This window comes from Bombus fervidus, chromosome 6 (assembly GCF_041682495.2).
Source record: "Bombus fervidus isolate BK054 chromosome 6, iyBomFerv1, whole genome shotgun sequence".
Classification (NCBI taxonomy): Eukaryota; Metazoa; Arthropoda; class Insecta; order Hymenoptera; family Apidae; genus Bombus; species Bombus fervidus.
In genome coordinates this window covers 18,161,249-18,183,107 of record NC_091522.1, presented here as the reverse complement: position 1 = coordinate 18,183,107, position 21,859 = coordinate 18,161,249, and the positions used below count along the sequence as shown (strand labels likewise).

General features: G+C 28.1%; 5 protein-coding genes across 7 annotated transcripts; 3 read left to right on the top strand and 2 right to left on the bottom strand.

Annotated features, from left to right (window-relative positions):
• The first annotated feature begins 83 nt into the window (after positions 1-83).
• Positions 84-1,593, top strand: Pall (F-box protein pallbearer). Its single transcript, XM_072005065.1, has 3 exons — positions 84-335; positions 414-662; positions 726-1,593. The coding sequence occupies exons 1-3, from the start codon at positions 249-251 to the stop codon at positions 1,485-1,487; spliced, it is 1,098 nt and encodes a 365-aa protein (XP_071861166.1). The 5' UTR covers positions 84-248; the 3' UTR covers positions 1,488-1,593.
• Positions 1,594-1,703: 110 nt separating this feature from the next.
• On the bottom strand, positions 1,704-6,685 carry LOC139988085 (cilia- and flagella-associated protein 91). The gene is made up of 7 exons (XM_072005058.1): positions 6,406-6,685; positions 6,134-6,342; positions 5,696-6,044; positions 5,284-5,612; positions 4,966-5,187; positions 4,595-4,890; positions 1,704-4,514 (listed from the first exon to the last, which is right to left on the bottom strand). Exons 1-7 carry the CDS (start codon positions 6,683-6,685, stop codon positions 4,277-4,279), a joined length of 1,923 nt encoding a protein of 640 aa, XP_071861159.1. The 3' UTR covers positions 1,704-4,276.
• Positions 6,686-7,481: 796 nt separating this feature from the next.
• LOC139988083 (uncharacterized) lies at positions 7,482-11,863 on the bottom strand. Of its 3 annotated transcripts, none has more exons than XM_072005055.1 (5): positions 11,721-11,863; positions 10,875-11,376; positions 10,047-10,642; positions 8,789-9,979; positions 7,482-8,712 (listed from the first exon to the last, which is right to left on the bottom strand). In XM_072005055.1, exons 2-5 carry the CDS (start codon positions 11,365-11,367, stop codon positions 8,020-8,022), a joined length of 2,973 nt encoding a protein of 990 aa, XP_071861156.1. In that variant the 5' UTR covers positions 11,368-11,376; positions 11,721-11,863; the 3' UTR covers positions 7,482-8,019. The 3 variants fall into 3 exon arrangements, with proteins under 3 accessions (XP_071861156.1, XP_071861158.1, XP_071861157.1); XM_072005057.1 differs by lacking the exon at positions 11,721-11,863 and adding an exon at positions 10,722-10,770 and having other exon boundaries at positions 10,875-10,967; XM_072005056.1 differs by lacking the exon at positions 11,721-11,863 and having other exon boundaries at positions 10,875-11,388.
• A 532-nt stretch (positions 11,864-12,395) lies between these two features.
• On the top strand, positions 12,396-18,002 carry LOC139988627 (uncharacterized). Its single transcript, XM_072006274.1, has 8 exons — positions 12,396-12,638; positions 12,892-13,053; positions 13,135-13,309; positions 13,388-13,489; positions 13,562-13,832; positions 16,402-17,419; positions 17,517-17,652; positions 17,752-18,002. Exons 1-8 carry the CDS (start codon positions 12,475-12,477, stop codon positions 17,956-17,958), a joined length of 2,235 nt encoding a protein of 744 aa, XP_071862375.1. The 5' UTR covers positions 12,396-12,474; the 3' UTR covers positions 17,959-18,002.
• A 146-nt stretch (positions 18,003-18,148) lies between these two features.
• LOC139988093 (uncharacterized) lies at positions 18,149-21,280 on the top strand. Its single transcript, XM_072005074.1, has 8 exons — positions 18,149-19,315; positions 19,442-19,601; positions 19,669-19,904; positions 19,969-20,147; positions 20,213-20,450; positions 20,526-20,695; positions 20,783-20,917; positions 20,987-21,280. Exons 1-8 carry the CDS (start codon positions 19,142-19,144, stop codon positions 21,033-21,035), a joined length of 1,341 nt encoding a protein of 446 aa, XP_071861175.1. The 5' UTR covers positions 18,149-19,141; the 3' UTR covers positions 21,036-21,280.
• The last annotated feature ends 579 nt before the right edge of the window (positions 21,281-21,859 follow it).

The following is a 21,859-nucleotide window of genomic DNA, read 5'->3' as shown; positions in this document are numbered from 1 at the left end:
CAAATTCATTACGTTGCAAGAATGTAGATAGCAAACTACGTTATAAACAGATACATGTGCAATAGCTATATTTGTTTATAGGTCATCGGTCGGTCAAAACATTGTAATCGTAATTGTATGCACCATAGTTAAAGCTGCACCATCTTTACTACTATTGCATTAACTTGAAAAGGATATAATTTAATAATATTTTTAAAATTTCACTTGAGTGAAAGTGTTAAGAATTTAATTAAAACAAGAACAGTGATATGTTGCAATTAATAAACCTGCCTGACATTGTTTTAGAGACAATTTTGTCTAACCTTTCGTACGATGATATTTCTCGATATAGAATTGTAAGATTATTTTTATCTTTCTTGTATGTTATTGTTTGGTTAGATTCATATATTAAGTTTTTAAAAAAATTGTAACAGGTTTGTAAACAATTTGATCGGATATGTAAAAAGTTATTAAACCGAGGTTTCAATTTGATGGAAAAATATCATGCACAATGTTTGCGTGCAGTAAAAAGTCAATTACCACGAAGAGAATCAGAAAGAAGGAGTCATCCTTTGGCACGTCATTGTGATATATTAACAGCTATTGAAACAAGAATATCTATGTTATCCATGACTTTTATAAAATATGTGGATCTTAATTTGTGTTGTTTCATTCCTGGAAAGGTATAGTATTAATAATTTTAGCTCTCTTGATATATGTTTAATTAATATATATTTTTGCATCAGGTAATCGATGAGATTTTTCGAGTTCTTCGTTTAATTCGGGATTCTAAAACTCCACCTAGGGCTCATGAAATACTTCAAGAGTTAAGAGATATTAGTAGCATGGCTATGGAACATTTTGATGAAAAAATTTTACCAGATCTAAAACACAGTATTTGTACTTCAGTTGTTAGTAATGTAGGTTCTTATGATTTGCCAAGTGGAAGTTTAATGATTTCTCATCATACTACAAGTTCAAACAGTGTAACACTGCCACACAATTTTAGTTCAGAAAAATTGAATCAGACTTTCAAGAAAATTTATAGTCGTACTAAAAAGAATAAATTATCTGTTCTGTCTATAAAAGGTCAAATTGGTAAAATGAAACTTCGAATGAAAAGACAGGGCTTTCAAATGAGATTACAAAGCTTAAAATTACAAGAGCAGGCAAAGAAAATACATGATCAAGATACACAATTAGCTGAAATGAGAAAACATCTTGAAGAGTGGGAACAAAAAATGGTTGATTTAACGGCTGAACTAAGTCGTGCAAGAGAAGAAACACAAAAACCTGATTCTATAGAAACTTGCAAAAGAAAGCATATAGATATGATTAATCAACGGGAAACTGATTCATTGCAAACAAAAGAACTGCAAGCAAAGAAACGTAAATTAATTGTAGAAAGAATATCATCTAATGATGCAAAAGATGTCAAATTTAAAAAATTTATGACTGATCTTCTTGCAGGTAATGCTATAGAAGCATATCCATCAACTTCACATTAATTTACTATTTGTACATAATGAGGTTGTATATCAAAACAAAATTACTATTCTATCTGTATTTTGCATTTTGTATGTTATAACTGAATAAACTTAAATGTTTAAGCTTCTTGCATATTTAAATCAAATCTATACAACTGCTTTTACAATATAATTTAGAATTATTTGAAAATATAGTAGCGAAATATTTAATAAAAAGATAGTATGAAAAAAATGATATGTTATTTTAAAGCGACACTATGTTTAATAAATAAACATACAACCAAATCTTTTTAATTCAGATAGATAATATTGTATAATTTATATAATAGTCCTCGTTTAATAGAAGCACACTCTGAACCGCGTCGCGTCTATTACTATACTAAGGGAAGTAGATACATATTGCTGGCTGTTATCTGATTTTTGCTTGTACGCTTCTTAAATACACATTTATATCAGAAACAAGAAGTCTGACAAACAGAGTCTGAAAATCTGAATGAACTGAAAGGAAAGGTTTGATAGTTATTTTATGTTAAATTCATTCATATATGGTCACGTTTTCAGCTATCATTTTCGCCAAAAACACTTGACACATTTGTTTAAGATAAATACGAAGTAAAAGATATAAAAATGTCACTTTTCTTATTTTGGTGTTTCATTATTTGTGGAAATAGCCTGATGATGGATGAAAAATGACGTGAACGGTTGCTCTATGTAAAAAATTACAAAAACTGGTGGAATAACATTGCGTCTATGAGCAGAAAATACTGTACATACAAACACATGATAAATGAAATGTGTGATGTTCTCTATTTTGATGCAAGCATATTATTAAACAAAAAAACATGCGTATAAAAATAATGAATTGTATATTAAATTATTGTAAAAATTTAAAATACAATTAATAAACATATTAAAATATATAATTGTGCACAGCATGATATGACTCATATATTATTTTAAATATATCATTAAAATGTAGATATTAATTATCAACTAAAATATTAGCCCTTAACGCTTCGACTTTTAATTGTGAACTAATAACGACTGGCAACTCCAACTTATTCTCATCATACTTCGACTTGCAAGTTTTTAAGTGTCAGATTTTAAATGCTACAATGACGTGTAAATAATAATATTAAAGTCATTCAAAACAATCTTTATTCGTCTTAGAAGTACTATAATTTTGATTAAAATATTTATATTAATTATAATTAAGTAATGTGTGGAATTTTTTAAAACATTCATTGGGATGCAAACTGGGTTTGCATTAGAATGGTTTCACAGTATCTTTCACAAGTCTCACAGTAGAAAACTGTTTGTTTTTTTACCGCGTTACTTCCTTTTGGTGAACAAACAAGACATTTTTTCTTTTTCCCTTTTGGCAACTGATTTATTATATGGAGTTTCCCATCTAAATGTTGTTCCTTATCTGTTCCAGAGGACCTGCCATACACATTGTTACTCCGAAAGTTACTTACGAGCTGACTTACCAATAATTTGACAAACTTATAGTGTGACAAAGCGCTTTCTCCTTTTCTTTCCTGAGAAATCTTGTAAAGTATATAAGCATTTATTACGCTTGTTTCTAGTCCCCAAAAAAACAATTTCCGCCACTATTTCAACGATTTTCTTAGGAAACAATATGTTGATGCATATTGATCGGCTTTATCTACACCACCCTTATTACTCGTATAATCAGCAATCATATTTGTTTTTGAAGCTTCTTCAATAGTATAATTTTGTGATGATCCAGTTATGAATCTTGACCCAAAGGTGTGATACATGCTCAACATAGTGGCAATTCGTTTGTCTTTCCAAGCAAGGAGTAAGTAATTTGAATGGCGCATTGCAATTGTATTTGAATTGATAAATTTCGGATTGGAAATTTCTTGTGGTATGTGTTTGCGATTTTTTTGTATTGTACCTGTTATGTGACACTTCATTAGTAACAATTCCTCTGCCAGGACTAAACTTGTACAGTATCTATCTGTGTAAACATGATATCCTGCACAGTCAGGAACGGAATGTAACAATTTGTTACACAGATGTAAAACTATTCGTGATGATACTGGCAGATCTGGTTTTATAAGATCTTGCCATGTAAGTTCGCCATAGTATGATAAAATGCCATAAACGTATGCGGATTTTGCGTCGGCCAGGACAAATATTCGTATTCCCCATTTAGTAGGTTTCTGTGGATTATAGTTTATAAAACTAATCCTCCCCTTAACTTTCACAACAGCTTCGTTTATAGAAACTTCTTTTCCGGGTACAAAATACTCTCGGAATTTTTCGTCCAAGTATTCGATGAAATTGCTTACTTTTTTAACTCTTGTTCTGAAGTCTTGAGCTGTTGAAGCATTCTTATTCAAGTGTAACATCCAAAAAATTTACAAGAAACGCTTCCGGCTGAATATTTTGCTAAAGAACGGTATTCGTGTTTCAAATTCCTTTGACCAATAATTTTGAATTTGGCTCACTTATTTGTTTATATGCCTGTTTCAATTATAAACATTAAAATTTTTATTAATTCTCTCTCTCTCTCTCTCTCTCTCTCTGTTAATTATGATCGTTTTTTTATTATCTATAACAATACAAAATAATTAAAGTGTCCTGTATTGTATTTTTGTTTTGTAAATTTTATGTTGTGATACGTGGTTATATGCGAAAATACACTTGAGATAATACTCTACATAATTATTATTGAACATATTTCTAACTAAAATAATATAATATAACATGAAATAACAAAAGATCGAAAGTAAAATATTCTAAGGAATAATAATATTTACTATAATTTTTTAAGATATTTAATTCTGCGACTCAATTTTTTCGCCATGTTTTTCTTCAGATTCTTTATCTAATAAACTTTTGTCTTCAACAAGTGGTAAATTGAATATCTCTTCATAAATTACAGCATGTGCATTCCGCAAATAAACTTGTTGCTTTTCTCTTATATTCTTTCGTACAGTAGTTCTTTCGACTTCAGGTAATACAAAATTATAAATCATATTAGCAACCATTTCTTCTTCTGATAATTTTGTTGCACTAAAAAAAATAAAGCATTAGTAAATATAATATATATTAGTCACAGAAAAATTTTATAAAATGTATAATATTCATCATACTTGTTCTGCGCAGCTTTTGATATACTGTCTATTTTATCGCACAATTCCGAAATATATGCTTTAGTTGCTTCATCAGATATCCATTCAATGCCTTCTTTTATTATATCTTCTAAATAACTTTCCACAGATTCTTGATTAACTTTCATAGTTTGCCTAAACATTTCGTCAAATTCTCTACGACGATTATATTCTAACTGACGTCTTCCAGCTTCTGCTGCTTCTCTCATAGCTCTTTCTCTTTCAGCCAATAATGCAAAAGCATGTATTCGACGTTCATCCTCTAATCTTATTAATTCCTTAAAAGTAAGAGTGAGAAATATAAAAATTATATTTAATTATTTTTAATAATCGCAACTCAAAATGAATTGTACTTTGCTAAGAAAATCTAGCATTCCCGATATAGTCATTCCTTCTAAAGAATTAAGAATTTCATATAAACGATCTTCTTGCATAGATTTTTCACTTTGTAACTGTTGTAATTCTAACGTATGCGCTTTTTCTTCTTGATGTTGTTTTTTACTATATTCTTCTAATCCATAAGATGATTGTAATTCTTCGATTAATTCTCTACATCTATTGCGGCCTTCGAACATCTAAAACACGATTACTTTTTTATCGAAATTTTTTATCGAATTAATTGAAATACCTTATTTAGTCTCATTTCATATCATTTAATTTCTAATTATTACCATGCATTGGATAGCTCTTCCTTTAATTATTTTTTGAATAAGTATAGACAATTGATGCAGACGTTTATTTGTTATATCTTCTGTGCTTTTTCTATATGGTGTAGAAGGTAGAGATGGCAATTTATACTTGCGTTTCAATAATAGTGGTGCCTCTATTGTGTTAGTACTTGATCTATTTGCTTTCAGGTCACTATGTAATTGACTTAACTTTTCTTTTGTCCATCTTGTTGCTCTGATACATAAATCAGCTGACTTAGATCTTGGCTTTAATGCACTTAATTCTTCATATGTTGGAAGCCAATTTGGCAATGTATTTATTTCAGTTACATCTAAAATAATTGAAAAATATAATATAAAAAATATCATATATAAATATAATAATACTTAATATTAATATACATATTCTTTTTACTTTCAATACAGCCTTCTCCTAACAACTCTTTTTCTATTACTTCATGTCTTCTTTGAGGATGTTCGCCATAACGCATTTGTGGGGCATACAATTCAGAAGATGGATTGTCATGTTCTTTAATAATATCATGTTTAAAAGGTTGCGATTTTTGTTGTTGTCTTTTATATAGTTTTCTCAATTCTCTTCTAAGCTTGTGTTTAATAGAGTTTATTTCTTTATCTCTACGTATAGATAAAAAATTTGTCCATCTATCCAAACGGCCTTGAATTTTTTTTTCTTTTTCATATTCTTGTGATTTAGATATTTCATCCATTAATTCAAGCCTATAATCCACTATTGCTTGAATTTCCTAAAATTAAAAAATTTTATTTATTAAGCACTTTATTCTAGAGATGAACATAATTACAGTCTATATTTTATGAATTAAGAAATATTTACTGATTCTCTAAATGCCCATTCATCTATTTCTAATGCATTTATTATAGCTGATCGCTTTTTTATGTTTGCTGGTGTATCCATAGGAGGAAGAACTGCTTCCCATGCTCTTTTTCTTCTCATTCTATTAATGATTTCTAAATCATGAATTCCAATTTGTAATCCATGATTCCAAGATAAATGTGCTATTGATAATGCTTCAGGATAATGGCCTGGAAAATAATGTTAATATTCATCAACAGTTGAAAATATTAAGTATATCTAATATATTATACCTGATTTAATTTTATATGGTGGATCCCAAGGTGCAGTTTGTGAGTCACTATCCCGATAATCTGTTTGAGTTCCTATATTTCTAAATGGTTTCAATTTAGGTGAAAATGTATAACATTGTTTTTGTGCATTTGTTACTATATCACTTAAAATATCATGATTAAATCGTACAGGAATATTAATATTTTGTGATTTTGATACTAAAAATGGTACAACTGGTCGATAAAAACATTTAAAACTGTTACAGTATTCAATTTCGGTTAATTTATGATGTCCAGCCATTATCCTATAAGTATCAGACATAAAGCAATTGTATGTGCTTACACTCATTTCTTAATTATAACAAAATGCATAAAAATATTGATTTTTAACTTATATAAATGGTTTACCTGTAAATTAAAAATTATAACATTAGTTTATTACTCTAAATCATTATTTGATATATCAACTTGCTTAAACTCTGCAATCCAATTTTCTTTTTCACTGTTACATTGTCCCTTCAAGCTATACTTTACATTTTTTACTTTATTTTTATATACATGCACATCATTTTTGTACATATTCTGCAAATTTATAAGTATGAAAGTTTGTACTACTATTACTTAACAGAAAAAACAAGAATAATATCATAAAGTAACTCACATCTATAAAAATGTTCTGTATGTCAGATGTTTGAAATTTTGGTTTATTAGCACATGCAGTATATGAAGATTCTGTATATATAAATATATAGAAAGATCATAGAAATTTAATTAATAACATATGTATTATAAAATATATAACTTACGGTTTAATATTTGTCTTCTAGGCATCTTTAGAATTAAACAGTTACATACTGTATTTTAAAATAAATTATTTTAGTATTTTAATTTTAATTAATTAAATAGTTTATATAAAAAATATACTATTGTTTTTTTAAAAAGAAGTTGATATTAGCTGTTTAGGAAAAACTTCTATATCAAATGGATATTGATCAAACACCTAGCTTCAGACTTTTTAGAATCATATAGTAGAGTTTTATTCTGTTACTATATCAGTAATAAACAATGTTTAGCAAGTTTTAATAAAACTACATTGGTTGTGATATCTGTTTTATATAATACCAGTATTTTACACATAACAACAAGCAATAAGTTATTTTCCATATCATTATGTTAAACATTAAAAATACCTTGGAAATAGAATATATTGTACATAAATTAATATTACAACAATTGACAATCTTATAACTTGTACATATGTAAGTTATATAAGTTATAAACACACATACGTACATATCATTATGCGACATATCAGTTAGGCAATAACATTGTATCTTTCAAATGTTAGTACCAAATTGTAGGTACTACAATCTAAAGATGTATATGTAGATATAATCTTGTATATATAATGATTTCTTTTATTACATAATAAATATATATTAAAAAAATAATAATATATAGTTGTAGTTCATTGAATTCTGTTTATAATGTTATTGTTTAAAATTTAATATCTCTGATAAATTTCATATATTCCTTTAAAAAGAAATATATATTTATTATTAAAAAATAAAATATAAAATAGTTTTAATATTTTAGTGGATTTAATGCTCTTTATGGAAAACATAACTATCTTATTTAAAAATTTGTTTTATAAAATGATTTAAAATATCCATTTCCACCTGAACCTAAATATTCAGGCCAATTCTGATGCAAAGATATATTTTTGCAACTTTGATTAGGTAACATATCTTCTGGACACATACATTCTAATTTCATCCTATATATTGTCATTTGTCCAAGAGAAATTTTAAAATCTTTTTTGTTGCTCGTTTCTAGATTTGCTTTATAATTAATACCTCGTTCACCTAAACATTCTTTAATAATATCATCATTTTGTTTATACTGAAAATTTTTTTCAGAAAGCAATGTTTTCCAATGAATACAATTAAAATCTTCTTGAACTAATATTACAGATGCCTCAGAAGACGGTAACCAAAATGTGGAAAATACTAAATCAATAGAATTTATTCCTTGTGTTTTTAAAATAGATGGTAATAATATTCCAGTTGGTGGTTGTTTTTGTATACCATGTACTGAATACATTTGATTGTTAGCTTTTATATTCCGCTTTCTTTTTTGTTTTTTTAATTTTGATCCAGATTTATATCCTAATTTTAATTTTAAATCTATGTCATTATCCTTTTTCTTATTCCGACCTTTCAATGATTTTTGTTTAGGAATTTTTTTTATAGCAACAGTTTCTTCTTCTTCTTCTTTTTCTTCTTTTAATGCAACATTAAAAATCTGATGAGCATAGGTTTCTACATCCTAAAAAAAAATTTTCTGTACTCTTTTCCTATAAAATATAATTTTTAATAATCTTATTACAAATTAATAGTCTTACTATAAAAGTTTGATCAGTTGTTTCTTTTGTCTTATTTATGTCATAATGCAACAAATTAATTGTTCTTTTACTTAATATTTTAGTTTCTCCATCACTTGCATTGTTTTCAATGTCTAAGTTATGAGAGGTTTCATGTATACTTGTCTTAATATTGGTAATATCCGTTTCATCATTACGCATATTTTTTATAGAATTATTTATTCCCTTATCAAATTGATTAGTAAATTTGAGATTAATGTCGCTTCTTTGTTCTCGTACTTCATCTTCTTGTTGGTAATCTATTGGCTGTTCTCTTTGTATGTTAATTTTATTATTCTCATCATATAACAAATCAAAATCTTTATTTGTTTGTAGAATATTCTGAGTCCATTCATTCTTATTTTTCAAAACATTATTTTCTCTACCAATAGGAGTAAATTTTTTCTGTTGTGTGTATTGTTTGTAAGTTTCACGAGAATCTTCCTGCTCTTGTTTAGAACTATCTTTTTTATTTTCATCTTTATATATTTTTGGCGATCGCTCAGATACAAAGGGTGTATTTTCAGGTAATTCTATTCTAACATTCATAGAATTATTATATTCTAATGACTTCCAGTCTTCAGAAAAATATAATGATATACCAGGTGGTCCAACATGTTGGCTTAAAGCATATAAATTTGTAATTAATGTAGAGTTAAACCGTAGTTTACAAACATCAGCGCGTGATTCAGATATAAAATCTTCACTTCTTAAGAACTGATATTTTTCTTTAATTCCTTCATAGTTTAAACAATCAACTGACCAATGTAAAAACCAATCATTTCCAAATCCTTCAACGGTAACAGATAGGCCAGACATTTCTCTACTTAAACTATCTTCTATTGGTTTTTCTAGTAAAGATTTACCAGTTTTTCCATCTATGATTGTTGCAACTGTGTAGTAATATGTTGGAAAACCCGAACCTATCTGATGTTTTACCATAAAGTCTGGAATATTATCATCATTATAGTAGCCAGGAATTGGCATACTTATTATTTCAGAATTAGGTACTGTATAATTCCAAATAGGTTCAAGAGTTAATCCATTATAAACTATTATTGTAGAGTTAAACATAGCAGCAACAATATCTTCAATTCCATCTAATGTTACATCTACCAAAATTGGAGGTAGCAAAGTTCCTTTTCCTGTGTTATGGTGAAGCTTTTGTAGTTTCTATAACATACATATAATTGTATAATAATCTATTTATAAGTTATCTTTAAAAATTTAAGGAACTTACCAAGTTACTATACATTAAATTCACTTGAGGAATTACATACAATCCACCTGATTGTTTTCTACTAGTAGTAACAACGACAAAAATATTTTCTCCATCTGGATGGACTAATTTCTGAGGTGCTAAAAACAATTGCTCTGTATTTGGTAAAACTGAACTGTGTATAATATTTCCATTGATTCCTGATATCATAAGAATTTCACTTGAATGAATTTCTCTTGATTGTATAGTGTGTGATGCAATAATATCTCCAATGTCATCTCCATCAACATCAGCAATAAATTTAGCATCATAGATATCTGAGAGTTTCCATTCTTCTGAAATTGATAAATCTCGAACTGGTATTTTCCATATACTAGCCCCATTATAGCCATTAACTGCATGAAGTATTCCACCTCGACCACATATAATACAATCTTTAATTTTGTCATTTGTTAAGTCTATACCACAATCAACTGAAAAAATAGCATGAGTCGTCCAATGCACCCAAAGGGTATCTCCTGTTTTTCCATTTAAAGCTAGAACTCCACCAAAACATGGAATTTGTCCATCAAAGTATAATACACAAATGTATTCTGAAATGTCCATCGTGTCCAATCCTGTATATCAAAATAATGTTACTGTTTACTATAATTAAATGTAAATATTACAACTAAATATATTACAAAAATGATATACCTCAAAAACTGAAATATTCGGCAAAATCATAAAACTATAAATCTAAGACCTGTAAATCAAAAGGTAAATATACTAAAAATTTTATACTACTAAAACACGTAAAAAATTATTTTAAGAAATTAAGCTGAAATATACTTATTCAAAAATAAGAACCTGTACTAAATCCAATAATAATATCTTCAACTCCATCACCATTAACATCATTGCTTCTTATTGGTGATTCAGATGTTAATTTTGGAAATGATCTAGTCCATAAAATCTTTGATGCAAGAGAAGTGCATGGTATTTTGTTAGATTCATGTAATGAATCTTTAAGATCATGTGATAACCAATTTTTCAAGATTGACATTGGTCCAGGAATTATATTTATGACATATATGCATAATATAATTAAGCTTAACAATATTATTAATCCTATAAGACCAAAGCCAGTCCTATTTGATAATCCATATGTCGCAAAATTATATGACCTTTTACATCTCCTACGAGGTGCCATTAAAAGCCGTTTAACTCCTCCATCATCATCTAATTTTAAGCCATTTTTTCCATCTCTAATGAATACCTCATCATCAATATCTGTCAAATCTTCATCATCAAAACCATCTCGCTCAACCAATTTAGGTAAAATTGGATAAACAGCAGACATATTGTTTACCTATAAAATTTTTATATTCTTAAAAAGGTGCTTACAAATTACATGATAAAAACTTATATTTTTTCCAAATAAATGTAATATAATTAATAAAATGATAAAAAAAAATGCATTAACAATAAACTATTTATGTTCCTGAATATTAAAGGCAAAAGATATTTACATTCGTTATTATATTTATAAACATACGATAGAAATACACTTATTAAAATAACAAAATTAGAATATTAAGATATAAACACAAAAGATATGTTTAAGTCAACATCTACCGCATTGAAATAATTATTATTCGATGATAAATAAATGAAATTATATAATAAATAAGAATTAGTAAAATTAAAACATACTTCTTATTTACGTATTTTTGGAAGATTCTGATTTCAAATAACAAACAAATAAAATTTGTTCATTAAATTTTTCAGAGACGTCGAATGAGAATGATGCAATAAATATACATATTATACTTAAGGGTTATTCATACTCATATTCGTATTGAACATTAACATTGAGATACATTTACAATTTTAGTAGTTGATAACTTGAAATATTATTAAGAAGCATAATTAATTTGTTGAATATTGTAATTTATACAAATAATCTATATAAGTTACACATGAAAAAGTTTACCAGTTAAATAACGTTAATAGAACTTGTTATATTAAGAATTTTAAGATACATAAATTTGATCTTATAAATTAGTGAATTTATTCCAAAATGTTTAATTGATTAAAATAAGATTCAAATCTACAACATTAATTAAAAGTAGCTCTTAAAAAAAAAAAAAAAAAGAAAAGAAAAAAGAAGGAAGAAATATTATAGAGTTATATTATACGTATATCTTTAAATCTAAATTTAAATAGACCAAGAGGGCAACTATTCATCTTTCCTATTATACCAATATACTAAACTATAATTAAAAAATTTAATTATAGTTATCATTCGTTCCTAGGGTATTAAATCTGATATAATATTTTTCTACACTCTACATCATAAAAGAAACTTGGTTACTATTGTTACCAACTACCAACTATAACAGATTGAATTCGTGCTTCTTCCAGTAACCGGCAGCGTGTATCATCGGTGGATATTAGTTAACATAAAATGTCGTACACTAAATTCAATTTTTCATTTTATATCACATGCTGTTGCTTATCTTTGGGTCTCGTAAATGCAAATGCTCAGACATCGTCGAAGAATTTTTTCGCGGAGCAACTTACCGAAGAAAATTGGGATCGTATGCTCATCGGAGAATGGATGGTGGAATTGTAAGTTGAATTAGTTCAATGTCGTTAAATTTGATGGCGTGTCGAAAGTCATATTGAAAACATTTGTATATATGTATTTTAATGTTTTATTTAAAATTGTATAAAATTTATAAGTTCAATTATAAAAGACAAAAGAAAAATTTTATTGGAAGCAAATTGAAGATATAAGGAAGCTATGAGAAATATTTTATTGAAACCTATTTGTATTTTAAAGTAATATATGTATTTATAACTAGACTATTTTGTGATTTAGCTATGCTCCGTGGTGTCCTGCTTGTAAAACATTGGAACCAATTTGGGAACATCTTGCTGCACAAAAGGAAAATTTAAATATCAATGTAGGAAAAGTTGATGTGACTGATTCTCCAGGACTTAGTGGAAGGTTTATGGTTACAGCTTTGCCAACAATATATCAGTAAGATTTTTTATTTTGGAAAAAGAATAATATGATTTAAAGTTCCAAATATTTTTAATTACATTTTAATATTTTCCCTAGTGTTAAAAATGGCATATTTAGGCAGTATAAGAGCCCTAGAGATAAAGATTCATTAATTGAATTTGTGTCTGAGAAAACTTGGGAAAAGATTGAACCAATTCCTGGCTGGAAGAGTCCAACATCTATTCAGATGTCTGTTATTGGTCAATTCTTTCAAATCTCACAAGTATTGCGGGTGAAGATTTAAATTAAATGTTAATGGAACTAATATAAATTTCAAATGCATTATAAAACAACTTGGTTATCCTTATAGGGAATACACAATAGGTTTATGGAAGATTTTGGATTACCTACATGGGGAAGTTACTTGATCATTGCCATTGCTACCATTGTCTCAGGTGCAATATTGGGATTGGTAAGCTTGAATAATAAAATTGAATCATTTAAACTAGAACTAATGAAACTAACTGTTACTTATATCTTGCAGTTTATCGTTTGCTTGATTGATTTTATATATCCACCGAAACCTGTGATGCTTCAAAACAAAAAGAAACAAAAAGATGGATCAGGTGGATTTATGCAAGAGAAAAGTATACAGGATGAAGAAATTGTTGAACATGTTAAGGATGATTTAGTAGATGAGGAATCAGAGCAAGAGGGATCAGAGACAGAAGAAAAAGAAAAAGATGCAGATAAAGATTCCAAAACTGAACCAAGCAGTCCAAATGTTCGTAAACGTAAGCCACGTAAAGCTGATTAGACATACTAATTTATTGTATGTAAATATCTAATGTCTGGTAAAAATGACAAATAATAGCACATTTTAATGTTAATCCATTTTGGTAAATGAGAATAGCAAGAGCAATACATAAATATTTTATCTTTGTCAACAAATGTCAAGGGTTTGAGCAGAGATGGAAATAATCGATTGCATTAATAATTTAAAGTTATATGAAGCATACAAAATATTTTCAAATATGACAGCTGAATTTCAATATTGCATAAAAAATTTTAAATGCAAAATAACTAACCTCAGGTATCATTTTTAACGTTATAGAACATTAATCACACATAATACTAAAAAGTAAGATTCGGAATATTTTATTGTAAATTTATAATATCATCGCTTCCAAATACAAAGAATCTTTCCTTGCTTGTACGTATTAGATATTGCATCACAATTATTATTGTATTACTATTATTTTTACTAAACTTTTGGTATTATAAAATGTTAGAATGATTATTTTTTTTCAACAGCATTTCATTACATTTTTTTAAGAATTTTCACATAAAATAATCTAAATGTTCGTTAACATAGTTAATTGTAAGTAATTAATATATTTTTTCCTGTACAAATTTTTATTTATAAATTCTATATACTATATTAAAATACAACTATGTATTATTTATACATACATACATACATACATACATACATACATACACTGTTTCTCCCATTTTTCTTATTTTTTTCAGATTTCTTATATACTTAAGAATTTATTAGATAAGCCCATAGCTTTAACATTTTTTATATGATTGTACTGTACAATGTATTTTCTGCTTTTATAAAACTGCAAATTTTGTATACAACACTAAATGCACTTCTTAGAAGAAGAAATTCATTCGAGTTAAATTATTTCATAAAATTATGACTGCAAATTATAAGTTTTTGATATATTGTAAATTATACTCATAAAATTTCATAGTCTTAATTAATTGTTACACTTTCTTTTATATTTTCTAATACAGAAATAAAGATATTAATATAACAACAAACCTCGTAATTGTAAATAATTTTTAATAACTACATGTAACTCATTGTATTCAACTTTTATAGTGGTTATTTGATACGAAACAAAATTTTAGGTTATTGTACATGTGGCATATGCTAAATCAAGTCAAAAACATAAGCTTAATAAAAATATATGAGACACATTGCATTTATAATACCAATAAATAGTTTATCATACATTGTAATTATTTTAGAAGTATTAAATGTCTTCCATGCATGTTATACATGTACATTATACATGTACATGCTTCAAGAGAAAATAATATTATTGATCATAAATATATTAAATTACATTTTGTTGTATTAAATTAATTTACAATGAATATATTAACTGAAGTTTGAATTTCAGACAGATATACATATATTTAAGTAATACTGCTTACATTCTTTGCATAGGAACTACACGTTTACATAAAAAATGTTACATGAGGAAACTACTTTCAACTAGATAGTACAAAAATTGTAATGAAAACTGCCTAATAAATGCATTATGTAATAATTATGTCTTGTTTGTTAAAATTCATAGATTGAAATTTCCTGTTACGTTTATAAAATATTTAAACAAAAAAAGTAGTTGTACTTTTATAATTACCACATTTAAATATTAAATAATATATATACATTAAACACACTTAACAATGATATTACTAATTATATTATTTATATAAAAACACTATCTAGTTAATAATTGTGCTAATAATTTGAAAAAAATTATTTATGTTCTATAAAAATTGCTATTATTTATGAAAATACATATATATACATGAAACGAAAGCAAACCTTTCTTATAGCGGAAGTGACGTGGAAATACAAGAGTTTACTTTATTTAATTACGCACTATTTAATTTCATATATATCGTTATTTGCACTTTAAAAATATTGTTTTTGAGAAATATGAATAATTTAAGAAATAAATAAATGTCATAATATATGACAAAAGTATAATAAAATATGAACGCGCATGCGCAATTTCAGCAAATCGAAATCGGAACTGTACACTGTACACTTTTAAGCAGATATACGAGAGGCGCGTGCTAAAGTTAACCTTGGTAGTTGCATCCACGACCACGTTGAGGCAGGTAATTTGGTTTAATTTCGTAAAAATTAACAAAGTATGTATCTCTGTATTTTATATGTTATTTTAATCGAAATAATTATTGAGTATTAATCATTAATTAAAATAAATGTAAAAACTAAATGGATTTGCAGTAGTAATTTCAGTTTTAGTTGCAATTATATCGTTAACCATATATATATATATATATATATTCATACAATATATATACATATATATATGCATACAAGTTCATATTTTGTTGAAATATTAAGAATGTATATATCATGTTTTAATTAGAATGATTAAAACATAAATTATATATACTATATGAAATTTGTGGAAATTATACATAACAAGTAGATAAAACTTGTTCTCATTATATTTATCAGAGACAAGATTTAGCTGTTTTCTTCATAAAAGATGATCGCATTCTTGATTCTTTTATTTTTCATTTGCAGTAAATCAATATTTATATGAGCAATGGCTAAAGTAAATACGATTAAAAATATGAAAAAGCGATCTGCGAGTACGTCTGAGTTAAGTGAGAAGAAAACAGAAATATTAGAAAATGTTAATAAGCAGTTTAAAAAGAAAAAAACAGAAAACGGAACTATAATAAATGGACAGCCAAACAAGCAAATTGCCAAAAATTTGCCTAAGAAATCCAAGAATGAAAAAAGAAATGATTTAGAAATTGCTAAAAATCCTAAGAAGAAAGCAACTAATGAAATTGGATTACAAAAGAGTAAGAAACAAACATTAACTACAGCAGAGTTGCTGAAATTGAGACAAGAATATCGCAAGAAACGCAAAGAAAATAGATTATCGCAAACACATACGTTATCTAATTTGTCTGTCGAAGATATAAAAAGGAAAATCGAATCAATAGAAAAACGATCAGAACTCACTAGAAGTGCTAAGAGGAGATTGGCAGCATTGAAAAAAAGATTACGAGTAGAGGAAGTAGGTAATATAAAACAAGCTGCGAAAAAACAGCTAGAAAAAGGAAGAAATGAGAAGTCATTTGACATTGCAAAACAGAAACAAATGCAAACTATAAAGTCAAAGCAAGAGAAAGTAGACGCAAAATCGAATAAAGAAAACAAGAAGAGAGACGCTAAAAAAAGCAAAACTCTTTTAAAGCAAAAAAATGAGGAAAATGATGACGATGATGAAGAGGATGAGGAAAATGAGGATAATGTGGAGATAGACGATGACTTAAGTGAAGATGTCGATGGAACTGATGTAGAAGAAGGTGATGACGTTGATGACGATGATGAAGAAGAAGAAGAAGAAGAAGATGATGATGATGATGATGACGACGATGACGAAGAAGATGTGGAAGAAGAGGGTAAAAACGATAAAAGTAATGAACAAGACAGAGACAATGAAATTAAAAAAAATAATGTACAAAAAGGAAAAGGGAAATCGGCAAATGTAGAAGAAGATGGCAAGAAGAAAAGATATGTCCTTTTTGTAGGAAATTTGCCATATAAGTAAATATATATATACATATTTTTATTTCTCTTATGCAAAGCGTATACATATATATTCATGTATATATATTGTAATAATTAAATTCTTATATTTTAGTATTACTAATGAAGAACTTAAAAAACACTTCTTAACTAAGGTCAGTCAAGTAGTCGATATTAGGATACCTAGGAAAGATGAAAACACAGCACGTGGATTCGCTTATGTTGAGCTGGCCAATAATACAGATTATGAGGTAATTTTATGTAGTAATTAATACTTCGTTTATCTTAAATATTAGAATTAACCATCTGTATGTATTTAATTACGCATTATTATACTTATTTGTTAACAGAAAGCACTTTCATTAAATCACTCATTTGTTAATGGAAGAAGGATAAATGTGCAATATTCTGGACCTGACAGGAGAACAGCTGTTGCGAAGAACTTCAAATTACATGCTCTGCAAAAGGCAGGAAAATTTGCAGGTGGAAGAAACAGATATAATCAGAAATATGCAAATAACAAGGGAAAGCAAAATATGCGAACAGCGAAAATATAATTGTTAAATCAATAGAAGTAATTTGAAATAAATGTTTAAATTTATCTTCGCTACTTTCCTATTTGGACATTTAGAATTAAGTTTTTTTATGTAATCAATATCCTTGATTGTAAGGACTTACATGTTGGATAATACAGATAAAAGTTTTATCTATTAGAACGTGTTTAATTTGTTTATGATATTAACCCAACTTGCATGAAATTATCGTCTATTTCGGAATAAAATCATCATACATTTATCAGAACAAAAGTTCAACTTCATATGTTAACGTAAAAAGAGATCACTACAAAATTTATATCTAGTAAATAGATAAAGAAATGTGGTTATTTTTTTTATAGCGATTCTAATGTTGTATATTATAACCGAGGAACTGTGGTTTCAACTTATAATAAAGAAAGGTTAGAAACGAATTTTGACAAGTTATAAAAAATGTCTAAATCAGAAATAATAGATAAAACGTTGCAAGATGAGATAAATAATTCTCTAGATTTTGATGTAACGATTCCATGGCCCAAAGAATTAACGGAGGTACTATTTTTTAATTCGTTGCAATGAGTATTTTATAAAATAATTGTAACTGTAAAATAAGTGTAAAAGGAACTTATATCTTTAACGTATCACAGGAAATTTTACCTGATCACATCATATTCCCAAAAGAATTAAATTTATTTTTAAGGAATCGAATACAGGTAATTAGGATATATACGGTTTATCATTTTATCAAAATGACATTTATAGAATATATTAAATATAAAAAAAATCGATTTCATCATAAAGTGAAATTAATATCGCAAAATAAATAACAGGATTTAATTGCTGAAAATGGTTGTCTGCGTCGGGCACTCGAAGAGGCGGAGGAGAAAATCCAGAAAAAGCAAGGAATTGCAGAATGGGGGCATTCGACAATTTTAGGAAAACCTCATGAAGTAGCAACAGCAAAAATTATCGAGCTTAGCAGAAGATGTCGAGAACAGATAGCCGAGATTGAAGTTCTTAAATCAAAGTGCAAAAATCTAGAAGTGCATTTAACTAACAAAGAAACAGAACTAGAAAATGAGCGACACGAAAGGAGACATTCGAAAACTGATGACTCCTCTCAGAAGAGTGAGTTATATTAAAGATTTTTCAGTCGTACACGACATTTTTATACTGTTACATTCTTCCATCATCATTCCGTCATATTATGATCGAGATACAGGATGGTATCCTTGACAAAGGTACCAAGAATAGTCAGCCGAAGGGAGACGAGGATCGAATCAAACATTTGTACGAAAAGTTACAACAGACTCAAATAAAACTCTATGAATCCAAAAATATTTGTGCCAGTCTTAAACAAGAGATTAATAAATTGCATAAGGTATTGTTTTTAAAACTTTTATCGGAAAATTTATATATAAATAAAGAAAATATAGGACACATACAAGCGCGCGCGCGCGCGCGCGCTCGCGCATGCAATATATAATTTTTAAAGTTGAAAATGTAGTTATTGTACAGCGAAATTGGTGTAAATGTGAATTTGAATAATTTATTGAATCAATCTGGATGGCGAGGGAGAGCTGAACAGATTCACCTGCTACAGCAAAAAATAACGGAACTGCAATCAAGATTGTCGGAATACGAAGGAACGCAAAAGACGTCCATCGGTATTAAAACGAAATTCCGAAGTTGTAGGTTTTTATTTATAAGTGTCTTGTATATTAGTGTCTGTAGAACGGAAAAATTTGGCAAATCTTCGAAATGTTGAGAAAGAGAGACGGCGACAAATAGAAGATTCAGCGAAGCAACTTCGGCAAACGGAAGTCATCGTTGAGGGATACAAGAGGAAGCTAGAGGCTTCGAAGGCAAGAATAAAAGTGTTGGAGCATGAGTTGAATGTTGCGAAAGGAAATATTGCCATATTAAATGAGAAGAGATCTCATGATAATCATTTAATCGAGACGCTCAATGTATGTATACAACGATATTGAAATTGATCGTTCCTCTTAAAATTAATGAAAATAAAATTAACAGAATCGGCTTAAAACTATCGAAATGAAACACGAAGAACGCGAGATAGATATGAAAAATAGAGCAGAGAAGTTCGAACGTGAGTACACGAACTTAAAGAACGATTTGCAGTCGGCCCAACTTCAAATCGATCGGTTGCGTAGAAGACTAGAAGAACGAGAAATCGAGATAGATAAGTTGAGGTACTTTATTCTTGGAAAAAATTAAGTATAAATAAATTTTTATACAAATGTGTTATTTATTGTAGAAATGGAACAGTCCCGAACATACGGGATATTAAATCTCGAAATATTGCGCAATCTGAAGATTTATTAAATAATTTGAACAACAGTGGTCCTTCTCATAGCGCTCGAAGTACATGCGAACCTAACGAATATGTAACTTTGGCTTTTGCTGCCGAAGCTGAAAGAGAGAGACTGCTGGAGTTAATAACAATCCTCAACAGGCGTCTAGATAAAGAGAGAAACTATGCTGACACTCTTTCTGTGAGTCTTCAACGCTATATTGCTATTTTTTTTATCTGTTGCTTGAATTTTTAATTAGGTGAATTATATATGTAGAACACCTTACGTAATGAGAAAGATAAATCGGCAAAGTTAGAATTAAAGATACGAAGATTGGAGACAGAAAGAATAGGGATTGTTAAAATTGACACTGGCTATAAAACGAAATTACCAAAATTATCGAAGGCCAGTGATAAAGAAATGAATGCTGAACAAATGCGGCTCAAGTAAGCTTTAAAAGCAACACAAAAACAAACAAAACATATAAATATATATAAATATAGATATATTTAACAATTTTTAATGCCATGTAGAATGGAGTTATTACAAGAAGAATGCCTCGCGTTGAAAGCTAGATTAGACACAGTGCAACAGGACAAAGCTGAGGATCTTGCGACTTATAAGCAGATGCACGAACAAGTTAGACAAATTTTTCACGAAGCTTGCAGGTATTTAAGAACGCTACATGAGAAAACAAAAGTATTAAAAGAAGTATTAAAGAAGATCTTTCTTTTCAGAAGCAAACCACTGCCTCCCATTGGTAGTCGTTCTACTATTACAGTTTAATCAGAATTTAAAACTTTCGACAGCCTTCTAAGAGTCTAAAACATTCGATAGATAATTTTAGTGGAACGAAACTCAACAAATTTATTACGATTGTACATCATGAAATAAAGTATAATAGTTTTACCGGTGAATCATAATTTGATCATCGATGTTTGTTAATTCCTTCCGAATGTAATTGTGTAAGAAGTACAAAACTGTGTGCGATGATGTAACTAGGACACGAGATAAGGTGCAACGCACCACGTAAACGCGCGTGACATCGTCGAAGCAACGGTTCCGTTTCTATCTCTCATTATTCTTCCTCCTTTCCCCCTTTTATAAAACCCGTGTTTGCTCTAAACCACTGTAAACGCGTTAACTCTTGCCATTGATATCGTTCGTCAATTCTACATCGGAAGATTCATACTTTTCCTTAAAAATTAAAAAAAAAAAGAAAGAAAAAAAACGAGATGTTTAAAAATATTCTTTTATTTACTTTTATTTGTCGTTTTTTCTTTCAATTACAATTATCGGATGAAAGGAAAGCTTCTTAAAGAGAAAAGGGAACTATAAGACTGCACTACTATTTCTAAGTAGTGGTATATCTTTTCCTTTCGAACGATATGACATAGTTCAAACAAAGTAATACTACCATCTTTCCCATATCTTCGTCGAAACTTTCACAAGAAAAGGAAGGTTTTAGCTCAAGCGGAACTCTTTTAATATTTTTCTTCAACCTTCTCAATAGATATCCTATTCCACCAATATTTTATATTTTATATTTTATATTTTATACGAAATCTCTATTCTCAAATCTAATTCTGAATCCAAATGTAAAACTGGAG